The sequence below is a fragment of the Eupeodes corollae genome, chromosome 2, assembly GCF_945859685.1.
Source record: "Eupeodes corollae chromosome 2, idEupCoro1.1, whole genome shotgun sequence".
NCBI lineage: Eukaryota > Metazoa > Arthropoda > Insecta > Diptera > Syrphidae > Eupeodes > Eupeodes corollae.
Window position 1 is genome coordinate 107,833,860 of NC_079148.1, and position 21,381 is coordinate 107,855,240.

Sequence of the window (21,381 nt, forward strand, 5' to 3'; positions counted from 1 at the left end):
TATTTTACATCTTTAATTATTTTGACAACCAAGTTTCAAAAAACAGTCAAAACTTCTTAAATCGATATAAACATCTCCAAATTTGTATCATATTTTGTTTTAAAAAATGTAGGTGGGTTACCTTTTACAAGCAACACTGTACTTATGGTTATTCTTAAAAATAAAAGGAATATTACTCAATCAATATATCTTTAAGACTTCCCCAGTGGTGGCAACATAATTTTGACAGTGACTGTATATAGGGCTTCATCTGTTGTTAATGCGGTACACATCTGCATGGTGTGATTTAATGTGTAAATTGTAAAATGAAACACACACAAGACACAACACAATATATTCCAACAATGGCGGAACAAAATAATTTCAACAATAACATAACTTCTTTTTTTGCTTTGTTCTTGTTGTTGGGCTCCTTCTATGTACACTTCTATTCTTAACATTCATGTTTTACTTTGTTTTGTTTGTCTCTTCCTTTGTGCTTTATAGGCCGACTTGCCTCCCTGGATAACAAGACTTCGAATGTGGGACAGTTATGGGACATATGTACCAATAAAGATGACAACCACTACGACCACAGTGCCGCCCCATTCTTCTTCGACATCACAGCAAGGCAAATACAATAGCAACAACAACAACAACAATAACAATGTCGTTAACCAAACAAATAATTACGGAAGCTATTACTACAGCCCGCAAAATCCCAAGTTCGGTAAGAACATTCGCGTTAACATAGACAATGCCTGGAATCCAGTCGACACATACATCTACGGACCCACCCAGTCCAGTATATTTAACCAAGAAAACAAATACGGTGGCTACTTGCAACAGCAGCAGCAGAAGTTTCCGGGAGGTGGCGCTGCCTCCGGCAATGGGCTGACAAGCGTCAAGGAGAGTCTCAACTACATCGCCAACACTAGGTTCGATAAGAACTCCAAAGATGCAATGGGGGTGGAGATTAAGGGTGCAGCAGCTTCTGGTGTTGGCACATCGGCATCGGGAGGGAGCGGCAGTGGAGGCATTGGCAAAAATAAACGACGGCTTATGCTCGAAATTTATGACTACGAAACACCAAAATTATGCGATCACACTGCCATAACAAGCATCGGAGGACATAAACTCCGACCGTGCAGCCCGCTGGAGAGCTACGTCAGTGCCGGAAGAGACTTGGTGAGCCATTTTATTAATTTCTACCTACCTCTTTTCTTTCACTACCCTCTCCACCCATCTAATTTTCATGTTGTGTGTGTTTTGTACAGGGAATGACTGTGTGTGAGTGTTTGTTGGCATCTAACCACTTAATAACGCAAATCCTTTGATTTATATCGCTTTTGGTTTCGCCTTTGACTGAAGCGTTTTTCCCACCGACGACGACGAGGTGACAGTCGTGAATGGCGGCCTTCCCCGTTGGCGCAAATAGCTATAGCGATAGCAATAACGATGGCAATAGTGGTGAAGACCACCATCATCTACGTGGTTGTTGTTCTTCATGGTTGACAGAATTTTCAAAACAAAAACATGGTCCTGTTCCAAAAGCTAAAAAAAACATCTATTCTAAAGCCTACCACTACTCTATTTAATAATTGACCATTTTGGTTGATGTGTAGGTTCACGTTCACAAGGGGGTGTATTTACCCCCTATAAAGAGTAAAATTTTGTGGCGGACATCACTCATGTGTTGCTGATGTGAGGTTCATTCGAAATAAATGTAGTACCGGTTGGCCCAGACTTTTACAACTTTGGCTGACCTCTGATATGCGGGACGACCAACCAACGATGACGACGACGACGAATACGTCCGACGGACGCACAATGCACGTCACACAACGCACAACGACAAAACCCAAAAGCAATGGACCTCAAATAATAGGGAAATCCCTTGCTCGATTGGGTTTTATTTTAACGTTTTGTTAGATACGAGCATGAGAATGTGTGTTTTGATTTTGCGGATTCAACTTATTTGCGAAAAGTACCCAATTTTGAAAGAACAACAACAACTACTACTAATACTACCTATAACAACCAAAAACAACTTTAACAACAACAACAATAGAAAAACTTATACCCAAAAATCAATGGATTGGCTCTGAATCTGTGGAAATGCCTCTAAAATTGCTCGATGATTGGATTGCTTTTATGCTACTCTACTATACCGTTACACCGAGACCACCGAGAGTTTTATGCATTTTTGGTATTAAGTCCATTCTCTCCTTCAATCACCCACCTCTTCCTCCTCCTCCACTTCTCAATAACAAAGAGAGAAACTTTATTTTACTATTTTTTTTCCAATTTTTGTTTTATATTGGTAAAAGCCCGATATCCATTTGACGGAAAGTTAATTTTTACGATGGATACGTTATGTACGGTTGTATGTACGAGTATGTGTATAGATGCGTTCCATATGTGCTGATGTTCAAAACCCTTTTGTTCTGATGGCGGAGGAGGGTTTAAGTGTGTGGTTGGTGTGTTTGTTGCCAAAATGGATTTTAAGAAAGATGTTTGTTTGATTGGTCGATTGATACTCGATATAGTTTTTGTATATAGTATAGCAAAACAGAGTGAAAGAGGCTATAAACGTATTGGGTTATTAGGGAAATTTAGTATATACTGAACTAGAGGATCTTGTGTGGTGATTGTTATGGAGAAAAAAAGGGTTTTTCTGTGGGTAATGTTTTTTGTAAACGGACGCATTTGAAATAATTTATTTATGATATTTTCACATTAGGAACATAATAAGAACATGCATGTTTTATGAAACTAATAGTCTATTATATTGAAGATGTACTTACGTATGACTTCTAGAAGTAGTAAAAGTAACCGGTAACTTAGTATTTAAACATCTTCATAAAAGTTGATGGTTTCAGGAAATTTATATGGATTGGCTGGAATGAACAAATACATTAAACAATAAATAATGCAATTTAAGTTGAACAAAAAAATATAAAGGAGAATAAAAGTGTTTATTAACTTCCCATAGGAAGTTATTGTAATGGATCCAATTTTTCAAATTGAAAATTTTGACATTTCTCGACGTTTCAAGGTCGCTAGATTCATAAAAGATTTTCAGAAAGATGTCTGTGCGTGCTTGTGTACGTACGTTCGTGACGTCGTCAATAGCTCAAGAACCAGAAGAGATATCGACTTCAAATCAATTTTGTTATACATATAATAAGGCAGAAAGATGCAGAAAGGGCTCTCAAGAAAATTGAGTGGGTCGTTTTTTTACCATAGCAGTTTGAAAAAAAGGTGAACATTTTGGTTAACCCTTAATATCTTACAAACCAAAAACGCTAGACACTTAAATTAAAATGTATGTAATATATTGTAACCTGATAACAAAGAAAAATATTTTTGGAAAAAATCCAGTTAACGTTTATTTTTAAAATCAAAAAAACTGAAAAAAAAATTGTCACCTCCAAAATTTTACGAATAAAATATTATTTCATTAAACGATTTTGTGCAGGGAAAAATAATGTTTTTGACATCTGATAAAATTTTGAGAAAAATCGAATTGACAGTTTTTTTACAAAAAATTAAAAACCGAAAAAAATTAACAAAAGTTGGTAACAAATGATTTTCGACTCAAATATCTTTTCAAAACTTTGAGATAATAGCTTCTAATTAATTTTTACTTATAAGAAATATTGTTTTCAACAGTAGAACAAATTTTGAAAAATATCGAATTGACAGTTTTTTTACAAAAAATAAAACTCTAAAAAAAAAAACAATGCTAAAACTTGGTAAAAATGTACTTTCGACTCAAATAGCATTTAAAAAATTAAAAATATTGGCTTCAAACTTATTTTATTTAACAGAAAATATTGTTTTCAATATTCAGTAGTTCTTATATAAAAATCCAACAGTCCGTCTTTTCATAAAAAATAAGATCTACAAAAAATAGTACGCAAATTTGTTAAAAATTGATACGAGTACATATAGACACATTTTTACGCAAGACAAATCGACAGACGGGATGAGAAGTTATCGGTGTGGGTCGCATCCCGGCCTCTTTTTTTATAACATTAATTTTGTTTAACTTTTATTACGGCCAGTATTTTTTTTTTTTTTTCAAATTAATAAATTCAAAATTTACTAGAAATAGTAGGGATTAAAGTCATAAAAAAACTGAAGAGCAAGACTTTCAAACTTTTTCCATGTCCAAATGCATGACCGCAAAAAATTAAAAATTAAAAAAATTACTTTTTAACCATCGTGGCCGTTTGAAATAATCTCGGTTTCAAAAAAAGTATATGAGAAGTGTTCTCAATTCTTGCCGATTCGAACATATCGCTCTGAAGTGGCAGACGTTTTTTTAATGTTATTGTTCAGATTACAAACAAATGATTTTATTTCTATTAATTGTTTATTTTTATTCCATTCTCTACGTACAATTGTAATATTGCCATCTTTTAACTGATTTCAAAAATAAATTAGGTTATTGAAATTTTTTAATTTCAAAAGGCAATTGATTTAAAAGTTTAGGTGCTGTTGCAGTGTACAAATTTGAGGATTGCGTTCTATTACTCATGGGAATATTTACTAAAAATAGATTATTAATTCTTAAGCTATGTGTATTTGAGTTTCTAAGTACCTGACCGTATCCATTTCTTATGAAATAAACTCTAAGAACTTTATATCTATAAAGGGTTTTCAACGGCAAGATACGACGATGTTGAAATACCAACTACTTGTTAACCATTGATTTCTTACAAATGATTCGGACAATATGTAAGTTTCTTACATGTTCCTGAATGGAAGATAACATTGCAGTCCAAGATTGGAGCTTTTTGTTTTAAATCGCAGACTATTATTTTTGTTTTTTCACTTAGAATGAGCTCATGCCTAGAAAACCATTGTCTTAGTACATTTAAATCTTTTGTAACATAGCGATCAATTCAAATAGCGAATTTCTAGCATATGTCATAGCCATATAATCAGCGAACGCTGTTATTTTGCTAAATAATGATTGTTTGAAGACAGAATTTATGTATATCAAAAACAATATTGGACTTAGCACAGATCCTTGAGTATCCGGGACTATGCGGTTTAAAGTTAAGTCCTAAGATTTTAACTCTTTCTTTAAATATCGCATCCATTTGGAAGTTCAACAGAAAGTTTGTAAAATAATCTCTAATACCTTAGGAATGGCTCAGTTCATCCGACTGGAAGAGAGTTTTACGCTGTGAATGCATTGCTGATAAAAATGGTCATCTACATTTGCAATGGAGTTGTAAAATGGCCTTACGCTAGCATTACTGGTTGAAATAGTTTTTTAAGTCGGTTAATAAAGAGATGAAATGATGAAGGGGATTGAGCAATTGAGACCGGAACGTCTGCGCAAAGCAGCATCCTTATAGGCTAGTTACCCACCCTCAATCCACCACCTAAGGTTTTAGAGACTTCATAAATGAATAGTGGCAGATAAATAAAGAATGGACTTAAGACACATCTTTGAGAATGGTGATGCCATTACATATACATAGAACACAAGTATGGGGGGTCAAAAGCGGCCTTAAAATTTAAGACAATCATGAAAAGCTGCGTTTAGCAATACTAGATAGAGCAAGTTTCTGCTCCACTGTTGATAGACCTATACGAAATCAAGAGGTTATATTTTTTCTACTCATCTTATAAGACTGCTAAATTAAAACTGGTGTCGTAACGAAGGGATATTAATATATTTAAGAAGACCAAAACCAATATTTCTTCCAAAAAAATCTTGATTTTATGATCCAATCGCACGTTAAGGTTAGGCCGACCGCCGAATACAAGTTTCTTTCCCTCGGATGGATTAGCATTTAATAATTTTGGGCAGTGGCTTTTGGATTACTTAGATGATTAGCATTGAGATCTTCAAGTATTTCCGAACTGTTTACTTTGTTTTTTTTTTTACGGTTCCTCACAAATCGCAACCATTTGACATCAATAAGACGACTGATAACACGATTTGGGTATTTGTTCCTTTATTTTACATGAACCAGATTTCATCGTCACATTTAACAAACAAATTTGGTTCACACATAAATTTGTAACAACAAATTTTTACCGAAAGGTTGCCTTATTTGTGAAGACATTGGGTGGTATGCGAAATGCTTTGTCTCAGTCTCATGAGATTGAGCTCTGAGAATGAGCTCGAGATTGTGAGATAGAGCATTTGCAATGAGACAAAGCTCAATTCGGTATGCAAGAGCTTTGTCTCATCTCACTATCTCAGTCTCAAAATGTCTTTTTCAAGTGAAAGTAGTGTTTATGATAACTTTTCAAAAAAAAACGATGATACAAATATTTTTTTTGTGAATTTTATTAAAAGAAATATAGTGCTTTTGACAAAAAGTCAAACTCCTGACCTAAAAAAAAAGAAAAAAAAATGCTTTAATAGCATTCAAATCGGAGTTTGAAAAAAAATTTGGCAAAAATATTGAAATAAATCAAATTTCAAAAAAAATTACAAATATCAAAATAAGAATAAAAGAAAAATGTGATCGCAATAAAACGGGAAATAGAAAAATAAAACTTAAGTCATTGGAAAAGGATTTATGGGATTTAATCAATGGTGGGTCTGAAAATCCGAATCCGGTGCTAAATAGGCTCGAAGGTGAAATACAATTGTTTTTTATAATAATTGTTTGATTTTTCATTATGAATATTTTATTACAGGAGCAGAAAGTGTAGCCATAAGCAGAGACGAATCCTCTAATTCCGTTTCAAATGCAACGAAAATTTTGAAGGATTCGTCACGGAAAAGAAGACATGCTAATAATGAAATAGAAGTTTTATCAAACTACGAGACGGGGGAAACGAGGGATCTTTCATTAACTGATTTACAGAGGCTAATTTTACTGAAGCAAAATTTAGTGTTAACCAAAAAATTAAAACTCCTTGAAAATAAAGTTACACAAGAAAATGAAATTTCTTTTGAAAATTTTTAAGGGAAACAATTACATAATGTACATACATATCTTATAAATAAAACTCTTGATATTTATGTTATTTTTGTTTTTATTTAAAAAAAATGTGCACAATCTAACGGTTTTGGTTGAGCAAAAGCCTCGCAATTTCGTTTCTTTTGCTCTGACCAGCTACTCTGAGAAGAGAATCTCTCCTTGATGTGTCATTGGGGGGAAAAAGAGGGGTATGTTCTTCTTCTTCTATATCAATTGGAGCATCCATCTGGTTTTCCTCATTTTCATCCCCACCCTGGAATGCTTTTGAAATGTTGTGCAGAATAAAACACGACATTATTACCTTTGGTGCGTTGCGTGTTGCCACTCTTAATTTATATTGCAGACAAGGAAATTTTTGTTTAAGCTGGCCAAATACTCTCTCAATAATAACTCTTTCTTGCGTTAGAATATTGTTAAAGTTAACTTCAGCGGCACTGACAGGGTTCCGGTACGGAGTCATTAAAAACGGAGTAATTCCATAGCCCTCGTCGCCAATGAGTATAGTTGATGAACTTTCAAGGAGAGTTTGGTAAATTTCAGAATTTTTAAAGATTCTCGAATCATGTACCGACCCTGGCCAAGAGATGTCAACACTCGTAAACAGTTCCGCTCCGTTGAATGTCGCTTGAACATTTATTGAATGAAAACCTAACACAAAATAAAGAGAATTATTAATTATATTTTTGAGAACACTCAAACTTTGTGTTATCTACCTTTTCTATTTACAAATTCATCACTGTGACGGATAGGCTTTTTAATGCGCACGTGAGTGCAATCAATTGCTCCAATGCAGGATGGGAATTGATACTTATTTAGCCAAATTACTTTTTCGGCATCTGTCTGCTCCAACGTATTCGGAAATTTAATCCAGTCCTCTTTTTTCCTTACAATTTTTTCAAAAACTTCGATGATGATCCTAGATACCGAACTTTGGTCGATTCCGAAATCTTCGGCAATTCCGCTTTGGAAACCAGGATCAGCAACGAATCGTAGAAAAACCATCATTCTGGTTCTATTAGATAAACGACCACCCCGAAAAGTATCACTACTTTGAAAAAAATAATCTGTTAAGGCCTCAATTTGAGTTTGGGTAAACATATAAAGAATTTTATAATTTCCTGTTGACTCAACAGGAGCAAAAATATTTATGTACTCATGCATTGTTATTCCTGAGACAACTAATTTCCAGTCTCAACATTTTACGAGCTTTGGCTAATTTGAATGAGACAACGCTTTCTTTCTGCATACGGAAACATCTCAAATGAGATAGATCTATAAAATGAGATCGATCTCATTTTTGTGAGATTTGTCTCAAAACAATTTTGCATACGAAAGCTAGCAAAAGCTCAAAATAATGAGATTTGAGACTGAGACAATGCATTTCGCATACCACCCATTATGCCACTAATCCAAATTCCTCATCAAAATGTCACTCTCTTTCGATGCATTGGTTTCTAGTAAAAAACTATTATTGCCAAAAATCGTTGCTTATCTCAATCAATCAAAAGAAACAAACTGTGAATGAAGTATTGATCTATTAATAAAAACTTACTGTTTGGGCTGCCCAACACTCACTTTGGAAACACATTTTCAACATCGTTCGAGAGTTAAGCCACTCATTTTGTTCGAAAAAGTATATTACTGATATTTTTTTCATTCTGATCTCAAGAGGTTAATAGCATTCAGTGTCAAAATAACTTATAATTAAAAAAAAAACACCAAATTTACTTCCGTCAGTAATAAACGTAAAAGTCTAATACATTGACGCAGAAGAACTAGCATTAAGCCTGATTCTTTTAAATAAATGATGTTGCTGATAAAACTACTAAACGACGTTAATTAAAAATGGATTCATATACTTTTAAAATCCTTTGCAATTTTTATCGGATTACAAAATACTCTATTCACGACGATTTCGGAAAGAAATACAAGTTTTTAAAGAGACTCATAACGAAACTGCTATTAAATTTCGAACTTGACCTAAACTAAGGCAGAAAAGGTGGAAAGAAATAATTAAAATTACTTCAGGTAAACAACTCTTAAATGAGTTTTTCAATAAGAAATTACCTACTAAAAAATACACAAGTTTTCGAAGCATACTATGAATATTTCAACCTCCTAAATCTAAAGACCACTTAACTATTAAACAAAAATTAAGTTTTTTTTTGTTACGTAAGTCCGTGAACAAATTGTGGTATCTTTCCCAATTTAAAATAAGGACTTAATTTTGTTCACTATTTTCTTTGGAATCTGTGAAATTAAAGAAAAACTTAAGGTGTTCAATACGACAAAGATCTACATTTTCCTCTCTATTTATGTAACCTTTCAAATTCAAGACTTGAATGTTCCTCAAAAGAATTCCTGTGTCTTGAAACACACAATTTCAATACTTTCAAAATATGCTGAGTTAAGCAGCTGCATCTGTCTCAGTTAATTGTTCAAGCTGAATTTTTTGAAGACTATCAAAATATGCTGAATTATTGGAAACATTGTAATCTCAGCATTTATTTTACTCATATGTACATATTTTCTCTTTCCGCTATTGTTATTTAAGAAATATATATTGGCTAAACAAAAAGACTTTTAGCAACATGTTGCTCTAGCTTTTGTTACTGTACTCTTTTTCTTATTTTTTTAATTAGAGAAACAGATTGAATTCCCCATGGAGTTTCTTTTATTCTTCGCTATTTATTTATCCTTCAAAAGATTCAAGTCACAAAAAAAGCAATTATCTTCAACACTATACACAATAACCTTGAAAGAATGTCTTTGTTATAAAGAAAATACTGAAGGACTAAAGGTCTTTGTTATGAAGACAGCATTGCAAAGCTATAGCACTCTTGAAATGATTATTTACACCAAATATCAGATTAGGAATAAAAGAATAAGCTTTAACTTAATATAAATACGAAAAGTACGTCTTTATCTCATGACTATATTTATGTGTAAAGTTAATACTTTCTAAGTTAACGTTACAATGCAGAAGCTAAAACGTAAAGGTTCACTTTAAGTTTAAATGAGTTTCATAAGGTTAAGCTTTCGAAACTGACCAATTCTCTGGTTCCATGTTCTGTATGCTTTTTTTACTCTGTAGCTATTTGACATAATTGCCGTATTACCTAAAAGTTTTTCGGGTTTTTTTTTAATAATTTTTACAGAAAAAACCTTGAATTAAATATTAAATTAACGGATGCTATGTACTAACGAATTGCACATCTTTATATTTTTAACAGAAATGCTGTAAAATTTAAAATTAAATGCACAAGAACGTGTGTTCTTATTAAGCTTTTACATATACATACAAATATGTATAAAAACCACTTTTTTAGTTCCAAACATCATGTTTTTATGTCGAAGTATTCAAATTACATTTTATGGCTTTTTTTAAGGAAACATTTATTTTTATGTGATGAATATAAAGTCTCTTGGTGCTTTTTTAAGGTTTGTTTCGTGTTTCTTACATCATTTAATCTTTATTTTAAGCTCTCATACAAAAAGGTCACATCATCTTTCTACAACCTATACCTATGGTTCGTCAGCACCTTACAACCAGTTCATTAAAGGTGAACATACAAATTTCTTTCTTGGATGTTTTAAAATTGAATTACACAAAAACGAAAAACACCAAGATGATGTTTAAAATCAAGAAAAAAAACTGAAATTCATTTGATTGTTAAAATGTATCTTAAACTCAACACTAAACGCTTAAACAAATATAAGAAAAAATATTTATAATCCCAGGAAACTCATGAACTTATTCTTCTTTAGCACAGCGCAAAAACATCCGTCCGTCCGGTGCAGCTATAAACTTTTTTATTTTTTGCAGGATTATAAAATATAAAGTATAAATTCTATATAAAATGAGCGAGAGAACATAATATAAATTTTATTTTTGTGCGTGTGTGAATGTAATATTACACATACATAGTTACACACACACACATACATAAAGACAGAGAAATGCATAGTTAAAATTTGTAAATAATTTATTTTCTTTAACTTGGACAAAATGTTACTTAATCAGATAACTTGAGCTAAACGAAACAAGTAGCGGATAATGAAAGGAAACAAAACTTAACAAAAAAAAAACATCAAAAGCAACAAAAAAGTAAACAATTAAATTGCCATAAACAACATAAAATAACAATTTTACGAGCATTTATTTTTCAATTAATTTCTCAGTAAGAAGAATAGAATGGATGTTGTGTTGCTATCTGAGTTATTAGCTACTCCGGTGTTTTGTTGAAAATGCCTTTCATCCACCGAAATCATGGCCGGATTCAAGATAATTACCGGCCCAGGATGGTGAAAAGAAATAAACTTACATACATCTAACAGTGAAATTAGCCAACACCGGTACGTTCAAGGAAGGTAAGATCAGCCGAGAAAATCGCCACGGTCCGTGAAAATGTTCTGAAGAACCCGAGGCACTCCACTCCTCGCCGTGCACATGAACTCAGCCTTTCGCAGACTTCAACTTGGCGAATTTCGCATCGGAACTCGGGCCTACAGCCGTACAAGATCCAACTGACCCATGTGCTCAAACTTCATGACCATAGACAACGCCGTTTGTTCGCTAACTGAACTTCGAATCGTTTAGAAGAAGACTCCAATTATTTTGGCCGAAAATCGTCTTCTGCCGTGTATGGAACGACACCAAATCATGCGAGGTTCACCAGGCGATGAAGCATCCTCAAAAAGATTAGCTTGGTGTGGATTTTGGGCCGACTGCGGCGTAATTCATGCGTACTTTTTTAAAAACGACGTAAGTGAGACGGTCACCGTCAAAAGCGAGCGCTACGTAACAACGATATCTAACTTCTTATGGCCTTAACTGAACCATATGGACCTAGAAGACATGTACAAAATGTACGTAACACTTCGTCTTCATCGGTTCCGACTCTAGTTTCCAATGACACTCCCTATGTTAGCTCAATTGATAAAACCAATTTGCTTACAGTACAGTTTGCTGTTAATTCGATGCTGTCAGTGAGTGACATGAGTCCTCCTGTACTTGAAGGCGTAAACATTTCTATGGGACGAATCTTCCTTCGCACTCGTTCAGTTACTAGAGTACTAAAAAATCTTGACATTCACAAATCAGTTGGCCCGGATACTATTTCCGCTATTGTTCTGAAGAGAAGTTCTTTAACGCTTTCAAAACCACTGCGTAAGTTTTTCCATCTTTACTATTCTAAAGGTCTCTTTCCGAGTGGATGAAAAACTGCATTTGTCCAGCCTGTCACTAAAAAGGCGAATCCTCCTCACCATCTAACTATCGTCCAATTGCACTTACATCGCTTCTTTCCAAGGTCATGGAAACGCTGAACAATTTTCAGCTTTAGAAATATCTTGAAGAACGAAAGCTTCTTAATGACCAGCAGTAAGGCTTTCGTTGCATTAGGTGCACTGATGATCTCATTGTTTATCCCACGGAACAAATCTTTACATCGTTTTAAAGAAAGTAAGATTATTGCACCTGATATTTCAAAAGCATTTGATACAGTTTGGCATCAAGCTCTCTTATTGAAAATGCGTGCATTTGGTATTGATGAATCCATTCTTCGTTGGGTTAGAAATTACCTTTCGGACAATTCAATTCAAGTAGTATTGGATGGGTTCAAATCTGATATTCAAAAAATAAACAATGGTGTGCCCCAGGGTTCTGTTTTGTCTCCAACTCTCTTCCTAATATTATTAAATGATCTTTTGTCTGAAACTTCTTACACAATAAATTGTTTCGCTTTAAGATTCTCATCCTTGTTCTTTGGATGTGGACTACCAACGGCAGCGTATGATAAGCTCATTAAATTCTGATCTTGATAGCATTGTTCAATGGGGAATCAAAAACCTTGTAGAATTTAATGCTTCGAAAACTCAATGCTGTCTTCTGTCGCAAGAGCGTAACCCTCCCCCACTATACATGAGTGGTACTTGCAGCGAGGAGACTGAACAGCTATCAATGCGAGGTATGTGCATTATAAACCACTTGTTGTGAAGTGATCACATATTTGAAATCGCCAAAAATGCTGCTAAGTGTATAGGTTTTCTCCGACAATGCAAGAAGTTTTTTACCCCTTCTGATCTGACTATTATTTATAAAGCCTATATTCGTCCAAAACTTGAGTACAATTTCCATATTTGGGCAGGTGCTCCTATAACCCACTTGATTCTCCTGGACAGAATTTAAAAGAGAGCTCTAAAAATGATAGGTGACCGTTGTCTAACTGAAACTTTTGCATCTCTCGAGCAGCGTCGTAAGGTTTCATGTCTCTCATTATTTTGTCGCTACTTCCATAAGCAATGCTGTAATGAAATAGCCAGTTGCATTCATCCCCTCAAACAATTCAACCTTAATACTCGTTCTTTTGGGAATGCCCATCAGTTTACCCTTGAGCCCAATTTCAGTCTTACTGTAAAGTGCAGAGATTCTTTTTTTAGTCGCACTACACGAATGTGGAATGCTTTACCAAACTTAATATTTTTCACTCATTACAATGTGCAGGCATTCAAAACCAATGTGCATCGGTATATCTTTTCAAATCCTATCCTCCCTTCCATATTACTCGTACTCTGTATAATCATAATAAGGGTATTTATATTCCCTTGAGTGCGTGTACAATATAAAAAAATGTGGTTCCAGCAGGATGGCGCTACGTGCCCCACAGCAAACATCTACCCGCCCTTATTGAAGAACCTTTTTTTATTTTATGACTATTTTTCAAATGACCAACGTTTTATTTGATTAAATAAAAGAGATTTGTTTAAATAGTTTACGAGCTCGAGAAACAAATTCGTATCAGGGTTCTAAAAGAATGCAATCTTATTTGAATGCAATCAATAATGAGTTTGCATTCAATGACTTCACTTTGAGACTTGAAACTTCAAATTTTGCAATCTCCATTCACTTGTAGCTAAAATATTGCAATCATTATTTGTTCGAACCTTTCAATCAAAACAACAATCAATTGAATGCAATCTTTGAGAATTCGTTCGTTCGTTTTGCATTATTTGCATTCGTGAATACATTATTCACATTTTTTTGCATTCTTTAAAATCTTTTGGAAACTTCGCATTCTACGGGTCAAAGTTGATAACATAGTGTGCAGTTTGAAATCCCAAAGTGAAATAAATGAATGTAGTCTTCTAAAAGCCTGTTTAATTGTAGCCAAGAATCTTAGAAGACATGACTTTTTCTTGTTATCTTTCGTAATTAGTTCATAGATTTGGAAATGTATGTCAACACTGCTGTAAAGTAAAAGTTTTCTGAGAAACTCAGTCAAGCATGTGAGTTATTTATCAATGCTTTTGATTGTGGGTATCCCTTTGAAATGTTCCTAGTTCCGACTCTGGCTGATATCATTAAACCGTCGCCCGCGCCGCTCCGTAAAATAATTCCAACATCACAGCTTAAAACATTTTCTTATGCAGAAATATTAAGTTATTTCACTTCTATAGCCCCTTCTCGTATATATATGAATGAAGGTTCTCTCTTAAAGTTATACGGGAAGGTACATACATACATACATGTATATAAACATTTTCCAAGCAGCGCAAAAATGGCATCAGAGCACAGCATCAGCGCATAACAGAAAATATTTTTTGTTTTTAATTATTTGTTTTCTTTGCATTATCATTTTTGCCAAACACTGAATTTGTGGATTCAAGATATTAGAATAAGTAAATGAAAGTAATTTCTGCTTGAAATTCCTTTTCTTTATGCCCCCGCTACGCCCCGCCACGCTGCACGTTTTGTTCGCTTTATCTTTTCGCTTCAGCATTATAAGCTTCTGTGATGCTGTGATGTGCATTGTGCAACGCAAAGCAAGAGGGATCTTTAGCTTTGGAGATATCCGCAATTGTGTTGGGGCTTACAAGAAAACTTTCTCCTTTGGAATATAGATTATGCGTACGAACTTTTTCCCACCTACATATAAATGTATATATTCATAAGGACTACATTACTTAATTGTAGGAAGAAAATTTAAATCGAAATCCAGGAATGATAAAAAAAAGTGGTCAAATTTAACTTAAAAAGGTAATGTAATTAAAGACGAGGCAAAAAAAATGTTAAAGACTTGGAACAATTTTACTTTTAAAAAGGATATATACATATATGTATATATATTTTATGTTGTTCGATTTTGTTTCACTACATGCAAACCACAAGTTTGACAAATTTAAACTATTAAACTTACGAATTCAAAGGTTGGAAACAAAAAAAATCCTTTAGGACGAAATAAACGATGTTAGAGTTCAAATACTGATTTGCTTTAGTGAAATTTACAAAAGAAAAGAATAATTACAACAATTAATAAATATATAAGGTTTTCTATATTAGAATGTATTGTATTAGGGTCTAAAAGGCAAAAACCTGAATGCAGAAATCTCAAAATACCGAACAATAAAACACGGAGACAAATTTGAATACCGAAACCTTTATTAAAAATATTTGTTTCGAAATACTTTTTAATTGCAAGACATATTACCTTTATGGCGCGTTTTGCATGCGTTACAAATTTTTAACTCGAGATTTAAATCAAAAAGGTCATTGCGGTGGTAGAGAAGTCGAAAAAGTTTGGTCTCCCGATTCCGTTCGTCTATCTGTCGATAAACTTAAAATTTGCTCCGATTCTTAATTACTTACTTAAGGTGAGGCTACAGTCCTGTGTGAACTAGGGCCTCAAGCTCAGTCCCTAGCTAGATGTCTCCAGTTTCGCGCTCCAAGTTGGGTGAGGTCACCTTCCACTTGTGCGCGCCACCTGATCCGCGGTCTTCCTCTACTGCGCTGTCCTGTGGGGGTGGATTCGAAGACTTTCCGGGCCGGAGCATTGGTTTCCATGCGCTCTACGTGACCCAGCCATCTTAGTCGTTGGACTTTTACCCTTCTAGCTAAGTCTACGTCGCTATACAGCCCGTACAGCTCGTCGTTCCATCTTCTCCTTCATTCCCCTTCGATGCATACGGGACCGTAGATCACACGAAGAACTTTTCTCTCAAAGCGACCCAAGGTGCTTTCATCCGCTTTTGTCATAGTCCATGCTTCTGCACCGTATAGCAGGACGGGGATGGTTCTTATATAGCAACACTTTGGTTCCTCGGGAGAGGACTTTACCACTCAATTGCTTTCTTAGTCCAAAGAAACAGCGGTTAGCAAGAGTTATTCTGCGTTTGATCTCAGCGCTGGTGTTGTTTTCTGCGTTTACAGCGGAGCCTAGGTAGACGAAGTCCTTTACTACCTCAAAGTTACGTCTGTCGATGGTGACGTTTTGACCAAGACATCGGTGTTGTATGTCCTTTCTTGATGACAGCATGTACTTTGTTTTGCCCCCATTAACCGTTAAACCCATTTTTGAGGCCTCTGCCTCAATACTCACAAAAGCCCCATTGACATCACGCTGAGTTCTTCCGATGTTAAAAAAATCACATGACAGCGCATCACCTTGTCTAAAACCTTTTTTGACATCGAAAGGTTCCGTTAAGTTGTTTCCAACCTTTATGGAGCAGCGTGAATTCTCCATGGTCATCCTGCACAAACGGACGAGTTTGGCAGGGATGCCAAAACTAGACATGGCACTATACAGCTAGTCCCTTTAGATGCTGCGGCCTTGAAATCGATGAAAAGATGGTGGGTGTCGATTTGGTGTTCTTGGGTTTTTTTTCCAGGATCTGCCGTAATGTAAATATTTGATCAACTGTGGACTTTTTTGGTCTAAAACCACACTGATAAGGAACTATCAGGTTGTTGACGATGGGCTTAAGACATTCACATATTACGGCAGAGAAGATTTTATAGGCGATGTTAAGAGGACTGATTCCTCTATAGTTGGTGCAGTTTAGAGGGTCTCCTTTTTTCAGGATCGGGCAAACAATTCTGAGGTTCCATTCATCGGGCATGCTTTCTTTCATTTTTGTTAAAACTAAAAATAACAGTACTCCCCATTCATATTTTTTGGTTAAAAAATGAAATTCCTGAAAAAAACCGATAGATTTTTTAATTTTCGCCAAATTTTGTTCTTAATTTGACTTCTTTCGATATAAAAAATTATTTTCGTATTGCTCCGCTAGTTCCTGTCTAATTTTTTTCAAAAACCAACAGATTTCAATTCTTTCTGCACAATTATACAATTATGATACACAATTTTATTGTTTTTTTTTGTATTAAAAAAAAAGAATTCGGTATCTTGAAAATGGTTCATCATATTTTTACGAAAAAGAAATCTTAAGCGTATTTTATAAGCTCTAAATAACTCCATATGAAAAATATTTTTGAACTTAAATTAAAAAAATTGATATACGAAAAATTAATAATAGTAAAACGGTCTTTTTTTTATAAATGAAATAGCTTTAAAAATTTTTAAAACAAAATTTTTTTAGGTACATACTTAAATCTTAAAATACTGAAAATATTTTCGAACAGTCTTTATAAATACATGAGCAGGTTCGTGCATTTTATTTTATCAAGAAATAATGAAATATTGGTATCTTTTCCTTTTTTTAAATTTATGGCCTCTGTCAAAATTTTACTTTCAATAAAAATTGTTTGGGGGCAATAATTGAAACTAAATATGTTTTTGAATTGTCAAACTAATTTCAATGCAGATACAAACGTAAGTCACAAACATGGAGGACTGAAATGTTACACAATCTACTCACTCAAGTGATTTTAGAACTCGTTTAGGCTGTCCAAAATTAAAGGTTGATATTTAATAAAATAAACGGTTTTCAAAAAGTTATATTGATTGATTTTACAGAAGAAGTCATGTATTATTTTGTCAAATTGAAACTTGAAATTTCTCGACTTTTGACGTTTCCAACATTCGGGATACCTTATTTCGTCAGACTTAACAAAGAGTTCGACTTGAAATAAAATAAAAAGATACAGAAATTACTTTTAAAAAAACTTGAGTAAAAATTTTAAAAAATGTGGTTGATCTCAAACGCTAGAGACTTCAATTGAATTTGATATTGTAAATTTTGACGTGATACTAAATTTATATAAGTTGAAAAAAAAATCGTTTTTTTATAAACCAAACAAAAAATAGTTGCCTCCTCGAATTTGTCGCTAACAAAAAATAATATCACCTCCAAAATAATATTATGCTTCGAAAACATATTGTTTTTGACATCTAGTAGAATGTTTCGAAAAATTAAAGAAACGGTGAATTTACAAATAAATAAAAAATACAACTAAAAGTTGGTAAAAATTGATTTGTAAAAACTTTTAAAGATATTGGCTTCAAACTAATTTATCTGATTAAAAACATTGTTTTTACAATTCCCTACACTAAACACATTTAAACAATGCTTGTAGATATTGGATTTCGACTTAAACATTACGGGAATATAAACATTTATATCTTCTTTAACTTATTTTATCATATTAAAAATATTGATGTTGACTTTAAGTTAATTTTTTAGAACAAACCAATTAACAACTTTATTAACAAAAGCATTGACTTCAACTTTTTGAACATCATACACAAAATATTGTTATTCAAATTTTGGAAAATTTTTGGAAATATTGACAGACCAGGGCCATATTTTATAAATATTGACAGATGCGACAGGTGACAATTTGTAGATGACAAACCTGATAATTGTTTAAATTCTGTTGCATACAAAAATTGTTAATTTTGTAAAATTGTCGGGAAATTTTCCATAGTTGTCAAGATGTCGGAACATAAAAAATTGTCATGACAATGAATTTTCAGGGATTTTTTTGAAAATTGTCACAAATTCCCCGACGAATTTGTGCTGACATTTTTTTTGAAACAGAAAAAGTAGTACAAATTACAATTTTGTCAGTATATAGTTGACAATTGTGACAGGCAATTGATACCTCCAGTATCTCACAAAAAGAAAACATGCTCTTGATGCTAAGACCCAAATTGTATGTGCTATACACTTGCTTGGAAGTGGAGTACCATATAGTTGCTGATGGACAGGGAGTTTCTAAAAGTTACACGTTTTATAGACATTTTGCTTAATTTTCTTTTATTGCTGGCATTGTTGATGTGTCATTAATTGATGCTCCAACTGAAAATAAGTCAGCATTTGTTGACAGAAAAAGTGACCACTCAATTAATGCCATGTTTGTATCCGTCCCAAATTTGGATTTTTTTTGTTGTTTCTGCACGCTGGCCTGGGTCCGTTTTAAGGAATAGCTCATTAGCACGACGACGCCCCGACGCTATGAAAATGGATGGAGGAAATTTTCAATTGCTATAATATTAGCACAAAGCGGTTATGGACGAAAAAGTTGGCTGATAACACCAGTTATTCACATTTATTTTTGAGGGCTCATAAGAAAACGAGGATGCTTGTAGAAAATGCATTGGGCATTCTGAAGCAAACATTTCTTTGCTTTTACTTTTTCAGATTGTCTCCAGCAACTGCCTGCAAGGTTATATTGACTTGTACAGAACTGCATAAATCATTTGGGAAATGAACATACACTAACTAAATTGACCACTTCACAGAAGCAGTCTCTTGGATGTCCGAAACAGAAGAGGCGCCGACATGGGACTTGCCCACGACCATAAGTTCAATGATCCAACGAATAACACGAGCCACAAATTCAACATCGCCAGGCTACAGGATCCCACAACCTGTCAACTATTCAGGGACCACTTGTCTCACGCAATGAGAACAATCACCAGCACAGTACATGACGACTTTGAAAACCATTGGAATGCTGTGAAAATTGTTTTGATTTCAGGTGCTGACAGAAAAGTCGGTCGGAACGAAGGAAGCAACAACACTTAACTTTAACAAGAAACTTGGGCAAGGATCAACCAACGAAAACAGTTAAGAGCTCAAATAACTGCTGCACAAAGGGAAGAAAGAAATAAGTTGGAGTTATCGTACCACATGAAAAAGAGATAGGTTCACCGCAGTATGCGACGTGACAAGTGTAACTACATCAACGCATTGGAGCAAAAAGCAGAAGATGCTGCAAACAGGTGCGACAGCAGCACCGTTTACAGAATAACTTAAGGGCTGATCGGTGAGCACAGCTCAAAGCAACACCTTTAAAAGAAGTAGACGGTACTGTGATAAGTTTGATGGATGAGCAAGTCAGAAGGTGGAAAGAACACTTTTCCTCGGTTTTAAACCAAGTGTTTGCAAACAACGTGCAGCGGATACCTTGTGAAGCGCTTGAAAAAAAACTAATCCCTGAATCCGCTACGCACCTCTCAGTAAAGATGAGATCGTTCCCGTAATAATTAAAGCACTTAAGAGCAACAAAGCGGTAGGACCTAATGGAATTCCCGCAAAGCTTTTACAAGCGGCGCCAACGTCATCAAGTGAACTGCTTCATTCGCTTATAAAAGAAGCCTGGACCACCGAAAGCTTCCCAGATAAGTGGAAGAAGGGAATTATCGTCAAGCTCCCAATAAAAGGAGATATAATAAAGTGCAAAAACTGAAGAGGAATTTATGTTCTACCTGCCGTTACCAAAAAAGTAGCAAAAGTCATACTGGAACGCATCAGAGAACTCCTTGAAGCCACACTCGATGCCGAACATTCAGGATTCCGCGCTGGATCCTCCTGTAATGATCATATCAACACACTGCGGATCATTATTGAACAGTACATTGAATATCGATCACCACTATACCTGCTGTTCATCGACTTCGAGAAGACCTTTGATAGCGTTAGAAGCAAGTACCTATATCATGGTTAGATTTACGCAGGAGAGGCATCCCAGAAAAACGAATTGCTATTATTAAAGCAACATATGATGGATTCAAGAGTCACGTTTTGCACGATGGAAGGTTGTCAGATGATTTTAAAATCCGTAGCGGAGTCAGACAGGGCTGTATTCTGTCACCAATATTGTTATTGTTGGTGATAAGCGATGTACTGCGAGCAGCTTTGTCAGGTAGCGGAGGGATGCAATGGACTTTGACATTCTATTTAAAGCACTTTGATTACGCGGACGATATTTGCTTACTCTCTCATAGGATCATGGATCTCCATCAAATAACAAAAAGTGTGGAGAGAGAAGCAGAAGTTGTGGGGCTGAAAATCAATTCCGGCAAATAAACATGGTCAGCCCCAGAACCCGACCATCCTCTCAAATAAATATTTCCTCGCAACCGGTGTAAAAAGTGGAGAGCTTTCAAAATCTTGGAAGTATCATCTCCATCGAAGGCCGAACCAAACAAGTCTTCATCTGCCGAATCGGCAAAGCAAAATCGGTCGGACGCTAAACGCTGTCGAAAATTTGGAGGAATAAGTCTATCCTTAAAAATAAAGCTACTACTGTTTCGCACAAATGTCGAATCTATGCTATTTTATGAGTACAGCACTTGTAATAACTCTCAACCATTACAAGAAATCTGAAAACCTTTGTGAAAAGATGTCTTCGTAACATCCTAAGGATTTTCAGGTGAAACCGTATATCAGATGAGAAGAAGAACAGGTCAGGAAC

The 21,381-nt window shown here is 34.6% G+C and overlaps 1 protein-coding gene across 1 annotated transcript in view; it reads left to right on the forward strand.

Annotated features, from left to right (window-relative positions):
• The window catches only part of LOC129947178 (uncharacterized), a 337,053-nt gene that overhangs the window by 280,197 nt on the left and 35,475 nt on the right, over positions 1-21,381 (forward strand). The window contains exon 12 of the mRNA XM_056057626.1: positions 487-1,167. Coding sequence (XP_055913601.1) covers positions 487-1,167 — 681 coding nt within the window. The remainder of the gene's footprint in view (positions 1-486; positions 1,168-21,381) is intronic.